The sequence below is a fragment of the Chelon labrosus genome, assembly GCF_963514085.1.
Source record: "Chelon labrosus genome assembly, chromosome: 1".
Classification (NCBI taxonomy): Eukaryota; Metazoa; Chordata; class Actinopteri; order Mugiliformes; family Mugilidae; genus Chelon; species Chelon labrosus.
The window spans coordinates 30,856,256-30,872,213 of NC_140337.1; the positions used below are offsets into that span (position 1 = coordinate 30,856,256).

Here is a 15,958-nt window from a genome sequence, read left to right on the forward strand (position 1 = left end):
TGTTCTTGAAATCGTCACAGTGTTCATGTGTGGATCATCCACATCCTCTGGTACCCCCACTATGATGGCTCCGATGTCCTCTAAACATCTGATTCAGTTTTTCAACTTTGACATTTACAGTAGCGTGGAAAGCTCCATCTGTCAGGCTTTCTGTGATGTCACTGGAGGGGACATCCCTGTCAGAGTTACACCTGAGTTCACAGAGGCCATAGTGAAAGAGGTCATCGATGAGTTCAACTCTTCCCCAACTCTGACCACACAAGCTGCTAAAGTGAAAGGAGGATGGTACAAGAGAACCTTGGGTGGAGCTATTTTAACAAATGAAGACCTTCCTCACTGGACGTGGCTCTGGACTAAAGAAAAAGGTCAAAGAGACAAAAACAGATCTTGAGCCTTTCGGTGTAGAGCAGAGAATGAGGATCCATCCTGTCCCAAGTGAAGATTCTTGCAAAAGCAGAAAGAAAACAGGTCCAACTTGTGCCTTAAACAAGATCTCACTGGGCCATAGGTGGGACTCAACCAGGCTGCAAGTGGGTTTGTTCACACTTTCCATAGTTGCCCCACCTGTGAATACCCATATGGGGAATAAGTGGGATCTAACTGGTTTTCATGTGAGGCCTACCCAGGTTTTTATCATATCAGATTCTTGAAGTCCCCACCCATACATTGAAGTATCTGGGCCCCTGGGCTGAACTTTCACATAAACCCAGCCCCCTCTTCTTCTCACTTTACACTTCAGTCTGATGTTTTCAGTCAGTCAGCGGCAAGACAACATGGAGGTCAGAGCTTTCTGCATCGCACTGTGTGAGTACTGGCTCCTTTCCAGATAAAAACACAATGATAAAGACTTTATTTATTATTGAAAAACTCATGCACGTGAAACACTGAAAGTTATTTATTTAAATTTAACACCTTTAACTTAATTATTATTCTTCACCAGCTACAACATTTAATAGTAAATATGCTGAACATCGTGAGCAGCTGTAGGAGACGACAAAACTTTTATTGATTCATCTATTTTCTTTGCGTCTTCAGTGACTGTGATGATCCTGCTGTGTGCACAGGATCAGGAAGTTGGTGAGTAGATGTTTTGCTGGACAGTTGTAGGAAAGAGACAAAAATATCTTGAGCTTGGTGTGTTTAATCATCACAGGAGTTCCTCTATTACTTTTCTACTTTTAGATGTTGTAGACGTCGTCCAGCAGTTCACAGGAGTAAAATGAATTTCTCTGTTTTTCTTTGTCTCAGATGCAGCTTTTCTTCGTATCTCTCCAAACAGACTGCAGTTCTTTGAAAATGAGTCGGTCACTTTTTACTGTGAGGGTATCTTTTACTGTGATATTGAACATAAATTGATTGGAGGAAAGCCCTTGTGTTGCACCACTAATGACAGAACATTAAGAGGACCTAACTGCACCATTAAAAGTCTTTATCGAGATGATTCTGGAAAGTACTGGTGTAAGGAAGGAGGAGAGAGAAGAAACATCATCAACATCAATGTTGCTTGTATGTTTGCAGTGAGGCAGTGATATTTTGTGATTATCTCAATGTGATTTCAAGATAAATTAAATATGATCATGTTCTTCAGCTGGTTCTGTGATCCTGGAGAGTCCTGCTCATCCTGTGATGGAGGGAGAAGATGTGACTCTGAGCTGCAGAACCAAAATATCTTCCTCCAACATCAGAGCTGATTTCTATCAAGATGGAGTCCGCAATTGGAGAAGCTCCACAGGAAATCTGAGACTCAAACCAGTCTCCATGCTTGATCAAGGATTGTACAAATGTCACATATCTGGAGTTGGAGAATCACCACAGAGCTGGCTGTCTGTTGAACGTAAGACGTGTAGTTTTTTTCAAAATAAGATTCATAAAGTATTTATCACGTATCTGTTTACACTCAAACAATTCCCATCACCTTAAGTTTCATCTTTTTCTGCCACTGATACAGAAGATCACGAAGACTCTAATCCTGCCTCCTCTTTCTCCGCAAGCACACCATGGATCACCGTCGTGTTGATGCTTCTATTGTTGGTTGTTGGACTACTTTGCTCTGGCAGATTTCCATGTGGCAGAGGTGAAGAACATAAAGTGAACTTTACTCAGTGCGCTCACTGGTTTTGCTTTGTCACAAAACAATTCTTCCATGTACACTAAAGACATGGAGGAGTTCCTCAGGGTTCGGTGCTAGGGCCAAAGTTTTTCACATTATAAATGCTTCCACTGGGTTATAATTTCTGGGAACACTGCACAATTTTCCAAATTCTGCTCTTTTATCTCCTCGTTTCTCACAGTTGTCTTCCTATGAGCACTGTGCTGTCCACTCATAGTTGCTGAAAGAAAAGTGAAAAAGCAACTGATAAACCTTGAGCCATCGAGTTCCTCATCTTCTGTCAGTGCAGAGTCTACATATCTGTATACATCCGTATGAATGTCCAAAACTGTAATTAGGGCTAGCCTGTCTCCAAACATTGATTCTAGTATTATATATACATGTAAACCTCTAAGATGGTGTCATTTAAGTGGTCGAGGGGTTCTGAATATTTTCCAGTAGAGGGGTAAGGGCAGAGATTTTAAGTCATGCTTTGCGTAGTGCAGTAAATTTTCTGGTACAGAGTTCTTTTCTTTCTATAATCTACAACTTCCTTGATATTTGTCTTCTGTGTCCTATATGTTACAGGTTGCTGAGTGCTGACTTAAAAGAGGAGATTCATGGTCTACGTGAAACCCAGGAAGTGACACAGTTAGGGCCAATATTGTAGTTGTTTCTGTACAAACTAAAGAAGAAAAAAGAAAAGTTGTTTGCTGTGTTACAAATTTAAAATAGTTTCTGTGCAAAAACAAATGTGTGGAGTTTTACAGCGTGTGCACTTTAACCAACACATCAGAGAAGTTTCGGTTTATTTTCATCAGGCAGTTTAACCAACTTGTTCCATCAGCTTAGTCTGTTCACACAGTTGCTCACCAGATGAGCACTGCTGCTGCTACTGTTTCTAAACGGGCCGCGGTAAGCTGCATATCTGACGTTGTTGCATTGCTTTTTTAGGTTTGAGGTCAGCACTGAGACGAGAGTTTGTTGTGTTTCACCAATGAGAATAAAAGCCATGTCCTACACGTCAGAGCGTCTGTTTGAGTTTGTTTTGTGCTACAAAATGTCTGTTTGCTGACGAGTCTCATGGTAATTATAACTACAGCAGAACGTTCCTCGGTTTTATGAGTAAAATTTATGCATGTCATTATAAAATAACCTGTGGTACAGTCACATTCACACTGACAATGGTATTGAGGTTTATGTCTTTTGAAACCAAAGTGAGTCGATCTTCCTACTTTCCGACAGGACATTCAGAGATGGATCCATTACTCTCAATTTTCTTCTTTTAAATTTCTTGGGTCATCAGTAGATTGAAGACACTCGAGCCTCGGTCAACGAAAAGGTCACTCCTTAACCTCACTTCTTGTTTTATTTATGGTGGTTGTACTTCACCACCAAGACACCTCACATGTGTCTTGTCTGCTCTTCCTCGTCTTTGGTTTGCTTGTTCCTCCATTACTAGTTTCACCTCATTGCTTTGTGTATGTTTATCATTTGTCACTATGTCTGTCCACTTACTGTGGAAGTACCTGTTGTGCTCTCCTGCTATTGCCTGTGTTCCTTTGCTGCTTGTGCTGCAGTTACCATGAATCCAACAAACAATAGACTGGACCTTTTGTTGGACTTTAGCTAACCGACGACCTGCCATGTTGCTGCAGTGCCTGTTGTTTTGCGTTATACAGATATTCATTAAATTTCCTTTGTTTCCTCCCCTTCTCTCCCGCTACACCTTATGCCAGTCTTAGTAGTTTCAAGGGGTTAGTGGGTAATGAGGTAGGACCCAAACTCAGGTCAGGGTGGGCTGAGGTAGGAGTTGGCACCAAAACATATTTAATACTTGACGAGAACAAAAAACTACTTTGGGACATGTATCCAAGAATGTGACGATAAAAAAACTTCTATGCGACATGAACATGCAAGGAAACAAGTGACAAGTATGCGGACAGGTTCAACGTGACAGAGAACAAACGGGAATGCAGGGCTATTTTTACATACAGGAGACAGAGGGGTGACGAGACACAGGTGAAACAAATCAGTGCAGAGCACACAAGGAGAAATCTATCAATCAATCAAAGACGGGGAGTAACACAAGACAGGAAACCACTTATAGTGATGAATAGTTATCATTCTGTCTTGCTGACGACCTTCGGGAAAGCCCCCTTGGACAGGGCTTGGGGGAGAGACGGATCCTAGGGCCGGCTGCAGGGGGCGGCAGGGAGACATCCCTGCCGCTGCTCCACCACTCGGAGATGTTCCGGGATTAAAGGAGCGAAACATCAGTGAAGGGTGGCTCCTGGCTGACGACCCTGCAGCAGGAACTACAAGGCACTGGCGGAAGTGCGTCAGGCAGAAGTGCCTAGCAGGTGGTCTCACCTGTGCTAACAACTATTTACCCTGGCTTACCAGTGACTACTGTGAATAGAGCAGTTGGCTTCCAGGAAAGACTGGTGGGCTGCCAGGGAAGACTGCACGAAGGGCGGAGGGGCTAGTTACCCTGCCCGCACGTTTGTGAAGCAACAACCTCGCAGACTCCCTAACTAACTACAAGCAAAGCAAAGAGAAAACAGCCCGATGGTCCACTGAGAGGCGGGATGGAAGATGGACCAAACAGGACGGATAACACGGCTACGACTGCAATGGACACTACGAACAAGGAAAGGATCCTAAGAGAATGTGGCTGTGGATGGACCAAAGTGACCACATACCTTGGCCTGCAGATCCATCAGGGGAAGGCAAAGTGCGGCGGAAACACCCAGGCGCAAACTTGCACTGCAGTAGCAGATCAGACAAGGAGGAACAGTAGCCTGGTTGAGCACCACAGCACTACAGAGCCCACCATTGCACCTGGGAGAACAACGCCAGACTAGACCCTGCAAGAGGATACGCATCACCCGTCACAAATCCAGCAGCCAGAACATCTTGACACCGCAAGCGACGAGCCAAGAAGAGCTACCAGCACGAAATCTTGCCAAAAAGCCAAGGTCAAATGGCCGAAAGCCAACGAAAAGGACAAGTGGAGAAGCTTCGACGAGAGCCTGCACACAATCCTCCAGAATGCCCTGAAAGGCAACACAATCACTAAGCTAAACACCTTTGGTGACATCATCTACGAAGAAGGCAAAGCAAGATTCGGTGAGCTGCAGCAAAGGAAGATTCCTCCAAAGCAGACCGAAAGGCGAGAGAGGGAAATACACCACCCAGTGAAGGAGTGTCACCTTCTATGGAAAGCATGGAAGAGATCCGAGAACCATCAAAAGGAAGGCCTTAAAAAACCTGTGGGACCAGATTCGATCCAAACTTGGACTATTAAGGAGAGCAGAAAGAGTCCGGAGACGTAGAAGCAGCAAGGAGAGAGCAAGGTCGAGCTTCTTCCGTGACCCCTTCAAGTATGCCCGAGGGTTGCTATTGGAAAAGATAACCGGGACGCTGCACATCACTGAACGGGAGCTGGAAGACCATATAAAAACCCAGACAAGCGATGACCTTCGGGAAAGCCCCCTTGGGCCACCTGGTTACATTCCTAAACCACCTGAGCCAGCATCAGAGTTCGATACCACCCCCCCCCCCGAAATGGTCTGAAATCAACCAAGTGGTGTCTCGGGCAAGAGCTGCATCTGCAGCCGGGCCAAACGGGGTGTCTTACAAGGTCTATAAGAGCTGTCCCATGACCTTGAGGCTCTTGTGGAAGATGATGAGTGTTGCCTGGAAAACTAAATCTATCCCAGCTGCATGGTGCAAGGCAGTCACCACTTTCATCCCAAAAGAAGAAGACTCCCGAAACATCAACCAGTTCAGAGGCATTGCACTTCTAAATGTGGAAGGGAAAATCTTCTTTTCAGTGATGGCAAGACGCTTGGCTACCTACCTAATGGCCAACAAGTACATAGACACCAGCTGTCAGAAGGCAGGCGTACCAGGGTTCTCAGGCTGCATAGAGCACTCCATGATGATCTGGGAACAGATTCAAACAGTCAAACGCACCAAGTCAGACCTTCACATAGTTTGGCTGGATCTAGCTAATGCCTATGGGTCTGTTCCCGACCAGCTCATCTGGTACGCCCTCAGTTTCTTTCACATTCCACCTTGCATCCAGAGCCTCATAACCACCTACTTCAATAACCTCCAGGTGTGGTACTCCACACCAACAGTCACAACTGGGTGGTACCAGCAGCAGAAGGGATTGTTCCAATGGGTTGTTCCATCTCCCCAATTCTCTTCACAGCAGCCTTTGAGGTCATCTTAATTGGAGGAAGACAAATGGTAAAAGGAGTCAGATCCCCAGCAGGGCAGCGACTTCCAGCCATCCGTAGCTACATGGATGACGTCACCACTCTACTCCAGACAGCAGCATGCACCCACAGACTCCTAAAGAGATTCGAGGAACTGCTGACATGGTCCAGGATGAAGATCAAGCCATCCAAGTCCTGCAGCGTCTCAATCCGCAAAGGAGCCAGGAGAGATGACATCTCCTTCTCAGTGGATGGCGAGGAGATTCCACGCCTGGCAGAACAACCAGTTAAAAGCCTGGGAAGGATATACACAGCTGACCTGTCAGATAAAAACATGGCTGCCTCTGTCACTGCACAGCTCACAAGTGGCCTAAAGATGATCGACCAAAGTCCACTACCTGGCAAGTTTAAGGTCTGGTGCTACCAGTTTACCCTATTCCATCGCCTCATGTGGCCCTTAAAACTGTGTGACATCCCCTCTTCAGCAGTCCTGAAGATGGATGCTAAGGCAAACAATTACATCCAGAAGTCGCTAGGCCTTCCCCGATGCCTGTCAAGTGCAGCTCTATTCGGAAGAAACACCTTAAGACTTCCGCTGATAACCATCACCTTGGGATACAAACTGGAGAAGGTGAGACTGCTGTTCGAACTGAAAGACTCACCTGACCCAGTGGTACAGAGTGCCAAAGTCCAAGTCTGAACAGGAAGAAGATGGGATGCATCACATGCAGTAGACCAGGCCATAACCCGACTGAAACACCAGGAGGTCGTAGGTATGGTGTAACATGGCACAACAGGTCTTGGATGGCGAACACCATCCAAGCCATGGTCCAGAGCCTCAAGAGAAGAAAGGAAACAGCTTGTGATTACAGAAGTCAGGAGGGAGGAGGACGAAGGCTACAAGATCATGGCTGTGGCCCAATCCCAGCAAGGCAGATGGACCACCTGGGAGGCTGTCACCAACAGGACTATCAAGTGGTCTGATCTATGGAAGTTGCCCCAAGCAAGGCTGAGTTTCCTGATCAGAGCCACTTATGACACTCTCCCAAGCCCCCAAAACATGCACCGCTGGTACGGCACAGATGACCCATGCCAACTTTGCGGCCACCAAAATCCCAGCCTCCAACACATCCTCTCTAGTTGCAAGACTGCGCTGACCCAGGGGCGATATGGGTGGCGTCACGACAGGGTCCTGCGAAAGCTAGCTGAAGCCATCGAAGCACGCAGACTTGAAGCGAACCATGCCAGCCCACCAACATTACATCAGCCCATCCAATTTGTTAGACGGGGGAAAGGCTCTCAGTAGCACTGTGAGAGAGAGGTCTTTGCTGACACCAGGAGGGGAGTGGGCCTTAAGAGCTGACCTGGATCGCCAGTTGAAATTCCCTCAAGAGATCGTAATAACCTCCCCCTGGCCAGACATCGTGATTTGGTCCATCACCATGAAGACGGTCATAATGGCGGAGCTGACCGTCCCATGGGAGGATGGGCTGGAGGCTGCCTTTAAAAGGAAAAAAGAGAAGTATGTGGAACTGACAGCTGCATGCGCACAAGCTGGGTGGAGAGCACATACCTACTGCTGAAGGAAAAAACAATCCAAGTCTTAGTTCCAAGTTTGTGGTGGTGGAGGTTTATTGGAGTTCCAGGTCATGGTGAGCCTACCGACACAGAGTGGTTCTGAGACCAGAGACTGACCCTGAATGCAGGGTCAGAGCACAGATATTTTCTGTCCCCATCTGTGGTTGCAGACAGTTCCTGATTAGATCGTATAGTGGATGTATATTGGTCAGCTGAGGGCAACTTTACACAGGAGGGTGAACTCAGTAGGAGGCAGGGGTGGTTCCCAGACATGGTCAGAACAAAGGGCAAAAGGACAAAAGTAGAGACACTCAGGTAGCTGATCAAGGCTCTGATCAGCAGGGGAGAGGAGATGAGGAGGGTAGACAAAGGAGTTTGATCAGGAAGCTCTGATTGGCAGGGGAGCAGAGACAGGAGAGATCAACATATGGTTGGAATTGCCCCAGACGTGTCAATTGCTAATGTCTCTTCAAAGTTTACTTCTTCACTACCCAGTGGAAGTTGGTTGTAGGGGCTTCATTGGGACCTCCATCCAGCGATTCCTCAAGACAATTGGCATTCGAGGCGCCAGACTGGAAAGATCCCTCAAAGAGCTGGCAGAGGAGGCAGAGCAAGGGAGCTTTTGGCTCTGGCTCCGCAGAAAGGACAGGGCTTGGGGGAGAGACGGATCCTAGGGCCGGCTGCAGGGGGCGGCAAGGAGACGTCCCTGCCACTGCTCCACCACTCGGAGATGTTGCGGGATTAAAGGAGCGAAACATCAGTGAAGGGTGGCTCCCGGCTGACGACCCTGCAGCCGGAACAAAAAGGCACTGGCGGAAGTGCGTCAGGCAGAAGTGTCTAGCAGGTGGTCTCACCTGTGCTAACAACTACTGCTGGGGACCCAAACTATGTGCCAGAGATTTGATGGGATGAAGTCTGGTTGTAGGGCTAGTTGGTGAAGAGAGGAGACCACACCTTTAATCAGAGAGTCTGTCCTTGAAATCGTCACACTGTCGATTTGTGGATCATCGATGAGATCAACTCTTCCCCAACTCTGACCACACAAGCCGCTAAAGTGAACAGAGGACGGTCCAAGAGAACCTTGGGTGGAGCTATGTCAACCATGAAGACCTTGATCACTGGACATAGCCATGAGAAAGAGGAAGGTCAAAGAGACACAAACACATCTTGAGCCCGGAGACAGAAAAAGAGCCAGGACACCAGCCCATATGGTTTAGGTAAAAGTGCGTCATAACTGGTTTATAGATGGGGCCCAACTGGTTTATTTATATGAGGCCCATGTCGGCCCCATCTATCACTTTAACAAGGATGTCACTGGTGCAAAGGCGGGACTCAACAGGGCTGCAAGTGGGTTTGTCCGCACCTGCCGCACTCCATAGTTGCCCAATCTGTGAATGTCCACATGGAGCATAAGGGGAATCTAACTGGGCTTTAGATGGTGGCTATCTGGGAAACTTAAATGGGGCCCAGCTCAGCCCAGTCTATTTCTTTAACAAGGATCTCACTCGGTCGGCCCGTATGAGGTATAACAGAATAGAAATAGAAACTTGAAGTCCCCACCTATACACTGAAGTATCTGGGCCCTTGGGATGAGCTTTCACATAAACCCAGACCCCTCTTGTAGCGTGTAACGCCTTTTCAGTCAAAATCTACTGGTGTCATGCACTAGCAGCCATCTTCCTGACAGTATGTTAATATCTGTTTACACTCCTCTAGCTGACGTCTATCTAGGAACCATTACGTGTTGGAGATTGTTTAACTGCTTTTTTTTAAAAAAAAAAAAAAAAAAAGGCAAAGGGTTTTTAAACTCCTTCAAGTTTTTGTAATGTGCGCTCTGTCGAAGATGACTTGCAGATTAGCTCTGCCTTTGCTCTTTGCACCACCCACTGATATAAACTAAAACACTGAGGCTATTTCTACCACCTCTGCTTCTCAGAAATCTGCCACACAGGAAGAAACCACTTCTCATTTTACACTTCAGTCTGATGTTCAGTCAGTCAGCGGCAAGACAACATGGAGGTCATTGCTTTCTGCATCGCACTGTGTGAGTACTGGCTCCTTTCCACATTAAAATTTGTTAAAGACTTTATTTACAATTAAAAAGCCCTTGTGCATGAAAGTCTGTGAAGGTTACTTAGTGAGTGAACTTAAATTTAACACTTTTAACTTAAGTATTATTCTTCACCAGCTACAACATTTAATAGTAAATATGCTGAACATCCTGAGCAGCTGTAGGAGACAAAAAAACTTTTATTGATTCGTCTATTTTCTTTGCGTATTCAGTGACTGTGACGATCCTACTGTGTGCACAGGACCAGGAAGTTGGTGAGTAGATGTTTTGTTGGGCAGTTGTAGAAAAGAGGCAAAAATATCTCGAGATTGGTGTGTTTAATCATCACAGGAGTTCCTCTATTACTTTTCTACTTTTAAATGTTGTAGACGTCATTCAGCAGTTCACAGGAGTAAATGTCTAAACTGAATTTCTCTGTTTTTCTTTGTCTCAGATGCAGCTTTTCTTCGCATCTCTCCAAACAGACTGCAGTTCTTTGAATATGAGTCGGTCACTTTGTACTGTGAGGGAGTCTTTTACTGTGATGTTGAATATAATTTGAGTCGGGGGAAGCCCTCATGTTGCACCACTAATAACAGAACATCAAGAGGACCTAACTGCACCATTAAAAATCTTTATCGAGATGACACTGGAAAGTATTGGTGTGAGGAAGGAGGAGAGAGAAGAAACATCATCAACATCAATGTTGCTTGTATGTTTACAGTGAGGCAGTGATATTTTGTGATTATCTCTACGTGATTTCAAGAGAAATTAAATATGATAGTGTTCTTCAGCTGGTGCTGTGATCCTGGTGAGTCCTGCTCGTCCTGTGATGGAGGGAGAAGATGTGACTCTGAGCTGCAGAACCACAATATCTTCCTCCAACATCGCAGCTGATTTCTATCAAGATGGAGTCCGCAAGTGGAGAAGCTCCACAGGAAATCTGACCATCAAAACACTCTCCATGCTTGATCAAGGACTCTACAAATGTCACATCTCTGGAGTTGGAGAATCACCACAGAGCTGGCTGTCTGTTGGAGGTGAGACATGTCAATTTTTTAAGATTTTAAAATGAATAAAGTGCATACATGTGATATAAGTTGTTGTTATCTAACTTTCTTGTCTTCAACTACACCATATTTTCATGAAGAGACAAGTCTTACCCCCTCATGCAAGTGTAATGGTAAGAAGACTTCATCTGAACTACACTGTCTAATTGTTAAATCACAAAAGAAATAATCTGGGAACCATCCTGTTTAATGTAAGGCCTTTTGAGAGATAAATGGATTACTCTTTGTTTTATTTTTCACTTCTTTTACTCATTTTAGTCACAACCACTTTCTGTCTCATAATGTCTTTTCTCTTTGTCAAAACTCCCACAGAACTTCCTCCCTCCTCAGATCACGGCAGTCACATTAATCCCATCCTAAGGACCGTGTTCACCATCATCATGATGGCGCCGCTGCTGCTCTGATGTCTTCACTGCGTATTAGTCAGAGTTGTCTAATTAAGCATTGTATCAAGCTTTGTATCATTTCTGGAGACAAAGACTCCTACAGGAGGTAGCTGGAGGCCAGACTTCATCAGAAGAACATTGGGGAGGAGTGATCAGGAATAAAGGATATCACGGGCTATGGGGGGAGAAGAAGGTTGTCTGAAGGCAACATTGATAGAGTGAACACTTTCTTCAATAGGTTTAGCTCTCAGACTCCTGTCTCCTTTACCCCATCCCCCCACACCTCCCCACTACCTTCAATGCTCCCATATCTCATGTCTCCTGTTCCTCCTGCAGTGCCTCCTCAGCCTCCTGTGTCCACCTCCTTACGTGAAGTAATAGGGATGCACCGCAGGGTGAGACAGCCCTGATGGCATTAACCCCCTGGATACTAGGGACCTGTGCCAGCCAGATGTCTGCTGTTCTCCAGCATCTCTTTAATCTGAGCTTCAGCCTGGAGAGGATGCCGTTTCTCTGGATGACCTCCTGCCTGGTTCCCGTGCCCAAGATGTCTCCATCTGGCCTCAGTGATTACAATCCAGTTGCCCTTACATCCCATGTGATGAAGATGCTGGCAGAGGTTGATGTTGGCCCACGTGAGACCACAGGTGAGATCATCTTTAGGCCCCCTAAAGTGTGCCCACCAGACGTGTCTGGGTGTGGATGACGCTGTCATGTATCTGCTGCAGCTCACTAACTCACACCTGGATGGTGGTGGAGGCTCGATGAGAATCATATCCTTTGATTTCTCCAGTGCATTCAACCCCATCCAGCCTTTGTTGCTGGGTGACAAGGTGCAGTCGATGGGCGTCGGTGCGTCCACTGTCTCCTGGATCACTGACTACCAGACAGACAGGCCACAGTTCATTCCTTTGGGTCATGTCCTGTCTGATGTGGTGGTGAGTGGTGTGGGAGCCCCACAGGGCACTCTGCTTTCTCTGTTCCTGTTCATCTTATACACCACTGACTTTCAGCACAACTCAGAGTCATGTCACATACAGACATTTTCTGAAGACTTTGCAGCTGTAGGGTGTATAAGTGTTGGATGGGAGGAGGAGGACTATAAAAGGCTGCTGGACAGATTTGTGGGGTGGGCTGGAATAAATCACCTGCTGCTTAATATGGACAACACCAAAGAGATGGGGCCTAACTTCAGGAGGAAGGGAACAGCTCCTATGCCCCTCAGCATCCTTGGAAGGGATGTGGAGATGGTTGAGGATTACAAATACCTGGGAGTTACCATCAACAACAGACTGAACTGGAGGACCAACAGTACAGCTGTGTACAAGAAGGGCTGCAGCAGACTCTATTTCCTAAGGAAGCTGAGGTCCTTCAATGTGTGCAGCAAGATGCTGGATAATTTTAACAGTGTGTCGTGGCCAGCACCCTCTTTTCCTGCTGTAGTCTGCTGGGGGAACAGCACTGAAGCTCCACAGGAACTCAGAGAATATAGTCTCAATGCTTGATCAAGGATTCTACAAATGTCACATCTCTGGAGTTGGAGAATCACCACAGAGTTGACTGTCTCTTGGAAGTGAGACACATAGTTTTTTTTTTTTTCAAAATAAGATTCATAAAGTATTGATCTCATATGTGTTTACACTCTCAAACAATTCCCACCTCCTTAAGTTTCATGTTTTTCTACCGTTGATACACAAGATCACAAAACCTCTAATCCCGCCTTCTCTTCCTCCGTAAGCACACCATGGATCATCACCTCAGTCTTGTTGGTGCTTCTCTTGTTGGTTGTTGGACTACACTTCACTTTGGCAGATTTCCCTGTGGCCGAGGTGAAGAACATGAAGTGAACTCTACCTAATGTGCTAACTGGTTTTGCTTTGTCACAATATGATTTTTCCATGTACACAAAGTCACTGAGGAGATCCTCAGGGTTAGGTGCTAGGGCCGAAACGTTTTACATTATAAATGCTTCCACTGGGTAATAATTTCATGAAATACTATAATTTTCCATATTAAATGAAGTTCCCTCAAATATTGTTACTTGGGAAATAAGTCGTCAAGTTACTTTAGTTCCACCACAATATTCAAAATACCTTCTGTTTAAAAAAAAAAAAAAAAAGATATTTGTTCAGTCACCGGCAGTGCCTAATTCAGACGCATTGGAGCAGCAGAGATAACAGTCTGTTATCTGCTCCTTGCTATGGTTCCAGAAAGAAAAGTGTAAAAGGAACTGAAAAACCTTGAGCCATCAAGCACCTCATCTTCTGTCAGTGCAGTCTACACATCTTGTATGAATGTCCAAAACTCTAATTAGGTCGACCCTGTCTTAAAACACTGACTCAAATATTATATATAGAGACGTATATATATATGTGTGTAAACCTCTAAGATGGTGTCATTTAATTATTATTCAGCATATTTCCCAGTAGAGGGGTAAGGGTAGAGATTTTAAGTCATGCTTAAGTCATGCATACAGTAAATTTCTGCAACAACTTCTTTTCTTTCTACAATATACAACTTCCATGATATTTGTCTTCTGTGTCCTGTATGTTACAGGTTGCTAAGCGCTGACTGAATAGAGGAGCTTCATGGTCTACGTGAAAATCAGGAAGTGACACAGTTAGGGCCAGTATTGTTGCTGTTATTGTACAAGAAAAAAAATCTTTTGAACTCAGGTCTGTTTGCTGTGTATCCAGTTTAAAATAGCTTCTGTCCAAAAACGTGGAGTTTGACAGTGTGTGTGCTTTAACCAACACATCAGAGGAGTTTTGGTGTATTTTCATCTGGCAGTTTAATCAACTTGTTCCATCAGCTTAGTCTGTTCACACAGTTGCTCACCAGATGAGCACTTCTGCTGCTGCTGTTTCTAAACTTGCCGTGGTTAGCTGCATATCTGATGTTGCTGCATTGCTTTTTTAGGTTTGAGGTCAGCAACAAGACGAGAGTTTCTTGTGTTTCACCAATGAGAATAAAAGTCATGTCCTACACGTCAGAGCGTCTGTTTGAGTTTGTTCTGTGGTACAAAATGTCAGCGTTTTATCACGTGTGTCATGATAAGTATAACTACAGCAGAACGTTCCTCAGTTTTATGAGTAACATTCATGCACGTCATCATGAAATAACTAGGGCCGGAACTTTAACGCGTTAATTAACATTAATTAATTACACAAAAATAACACGTTAAACATTTTTTACGCATTTTATTCACACTTATTTTGGCACCGCGGAAGGTTTCTCACTGGATGAGTTTCGGCGGACCGATTATACTAGAGCACCAACTAGCGTTCATTACTTCAGTCAACAACAAACCACAGTGAACATGAACGAAGAAGCTGATGAGACCGCTTTGGTTGGCCCCATGGATGGGAAATTTTGTTATAAAAAACGAATGGATGGAAGCGTCGATAAGAGCATGGTTGTGTGCAAGCTATGCAACAAGGAATTCGCATATCACCGCAGCACATCGAGCCTCAAGTATCACCTCAATGCTAAACATATAACAGCTAGCTATATAAATTTTATATGCGATTAATTTCGATTAATTAATTACAAAGCCTCTAATTAATTAGATTAATTTTTTTAATCGAGTCCCGGCCCTAGAAATAACCTGTGGTACAGTCACACTCACACTGACAATGTATTGAGGGTTATGTCTTTTGAAAGCGCAATCAGTCGATCTTCAGTCAGAGACAGATCCATTACTATGAATGTTCTTCTTTAAAATTTCTTGGGTAGTAGTTTAAAGATTCTCCAGCCTTAGTCAACAAAAAGGTCATTCCTTGACCTCACTTCCTGTTTTATTTCTGGTGGTTGTACTTCACCACCAAGACAACTCTCCTGTGTCTTGTCAGCTCTTCTTCCTTGTCTTTCGTTTGCTTGCTCCTCTGTTATTACTTTCACTTCATTACTCTGTGTATGTATATATAGTCCTGTCTCATCCCTTGACAGTTTGTTTGTCCAGTTACTGTGGAAGTACCTGTTTTGCTCTCCTGCTATTTCCTGTGTTCCTTTTCTTGTGTTTCTAACTCGACAAGAACAAAAAAACTACTGGGAGACATGTATCCAGCAATGTGAAAATAAAAAACTTCTTTGAGACATAAAGATGGCAAGGAGACAAGTGACAAGCAACAAGCATACAGAAAGGTACAACGTAACAGAGTACAAAGGGGAAGGCAGGGCTATATATACACACAGGGGACAGAGGGGTGACGAGACACAAGTGAAACAAATCAGTGCGGAGCACACAAGGAGAAATCAATGAATCAATCAAAGGGGAAAACACAGGGAGTAACACAAGACAGGAAACCAAGAACTTAACAAAATAAAACAGGAAACACAACCCCAACTCAAAAACCCGGGTCAGTAAGCTCCCCTTTATGGTGAGGTTTAATCAAACCACTTATAATGATGAATAGTTATCATTCTGTCTTGCTGGGGACCCAAACTATGTGCCAGAGATTTGGTGGCATGAAGTCTGTTTGTAGGGCTAGTTGGTGAAGAGAGGAGACCACTCCTTTAATCAGAGAGTCTGTCCTTGGAGTCTTCACACCGCCGGT

The 15,958-nt window shown here is 45.0% G+C and overlaps 1 protein-coding gene and 1 pseudogene across 2 annotated transcripts in view; both read left to right on the top strand.

Moving 5' to 3' along the window:
* Positions 1-15,958, top strand: part of LOC311492476 (high affinity immunoglobulin gamma Fc receptor I-like) — a 76,043-nt pseudogene that overhangs the window by 8,213 nt on the left and 51,872 nt on the right. The gene's annotated exons all lie outside the window — the stretch shown is intronic.
* LOC311493833 (high affinity immunoglobulin gamma Fc receptor I-like) lies at positions 420-2,717 on the top strand. Its single transcript, XM_084552617.1, has 4 exons — positions 420-804; positions 1,036-1,077; positions 1,249-1,506; positions 1,589-2,717. Exons 1-4 carry the CDS (start codon positions 744-746, stop codon positions 1,918-1,920), a joined length of 693 nt encoding a protein of 230 aa, XP_084408743.1. The 5' UTR covers positions 420-743; the 3' UTR covers positions 1,921-2,717.

Bases quoted from the DNA above. Each gene is read 5' to 3' on its own strand.
- LOC311493833 (XM_084552617.1), top strand. From the start codon at position 744: ATGTTTTCAGTCAGTCAGCGGCAAGACAACATGGAGGTCAGAGCTTTC. The intron at 1,078-1,248 runs GTGAGTAGATGT...TCTTTGTCTCAG, and splicing joins TGCACAGGATCAGGAAGTTG to ATGCAGCTTTTCTTCGTATC. The intron at 1,507-1,588 runs GTATGTTTGCAG...CATGTTCTTCAG, and splicing joins CATCAACATCAATGTTGCTT to CTGGTTCTGTGATCCTGGAG.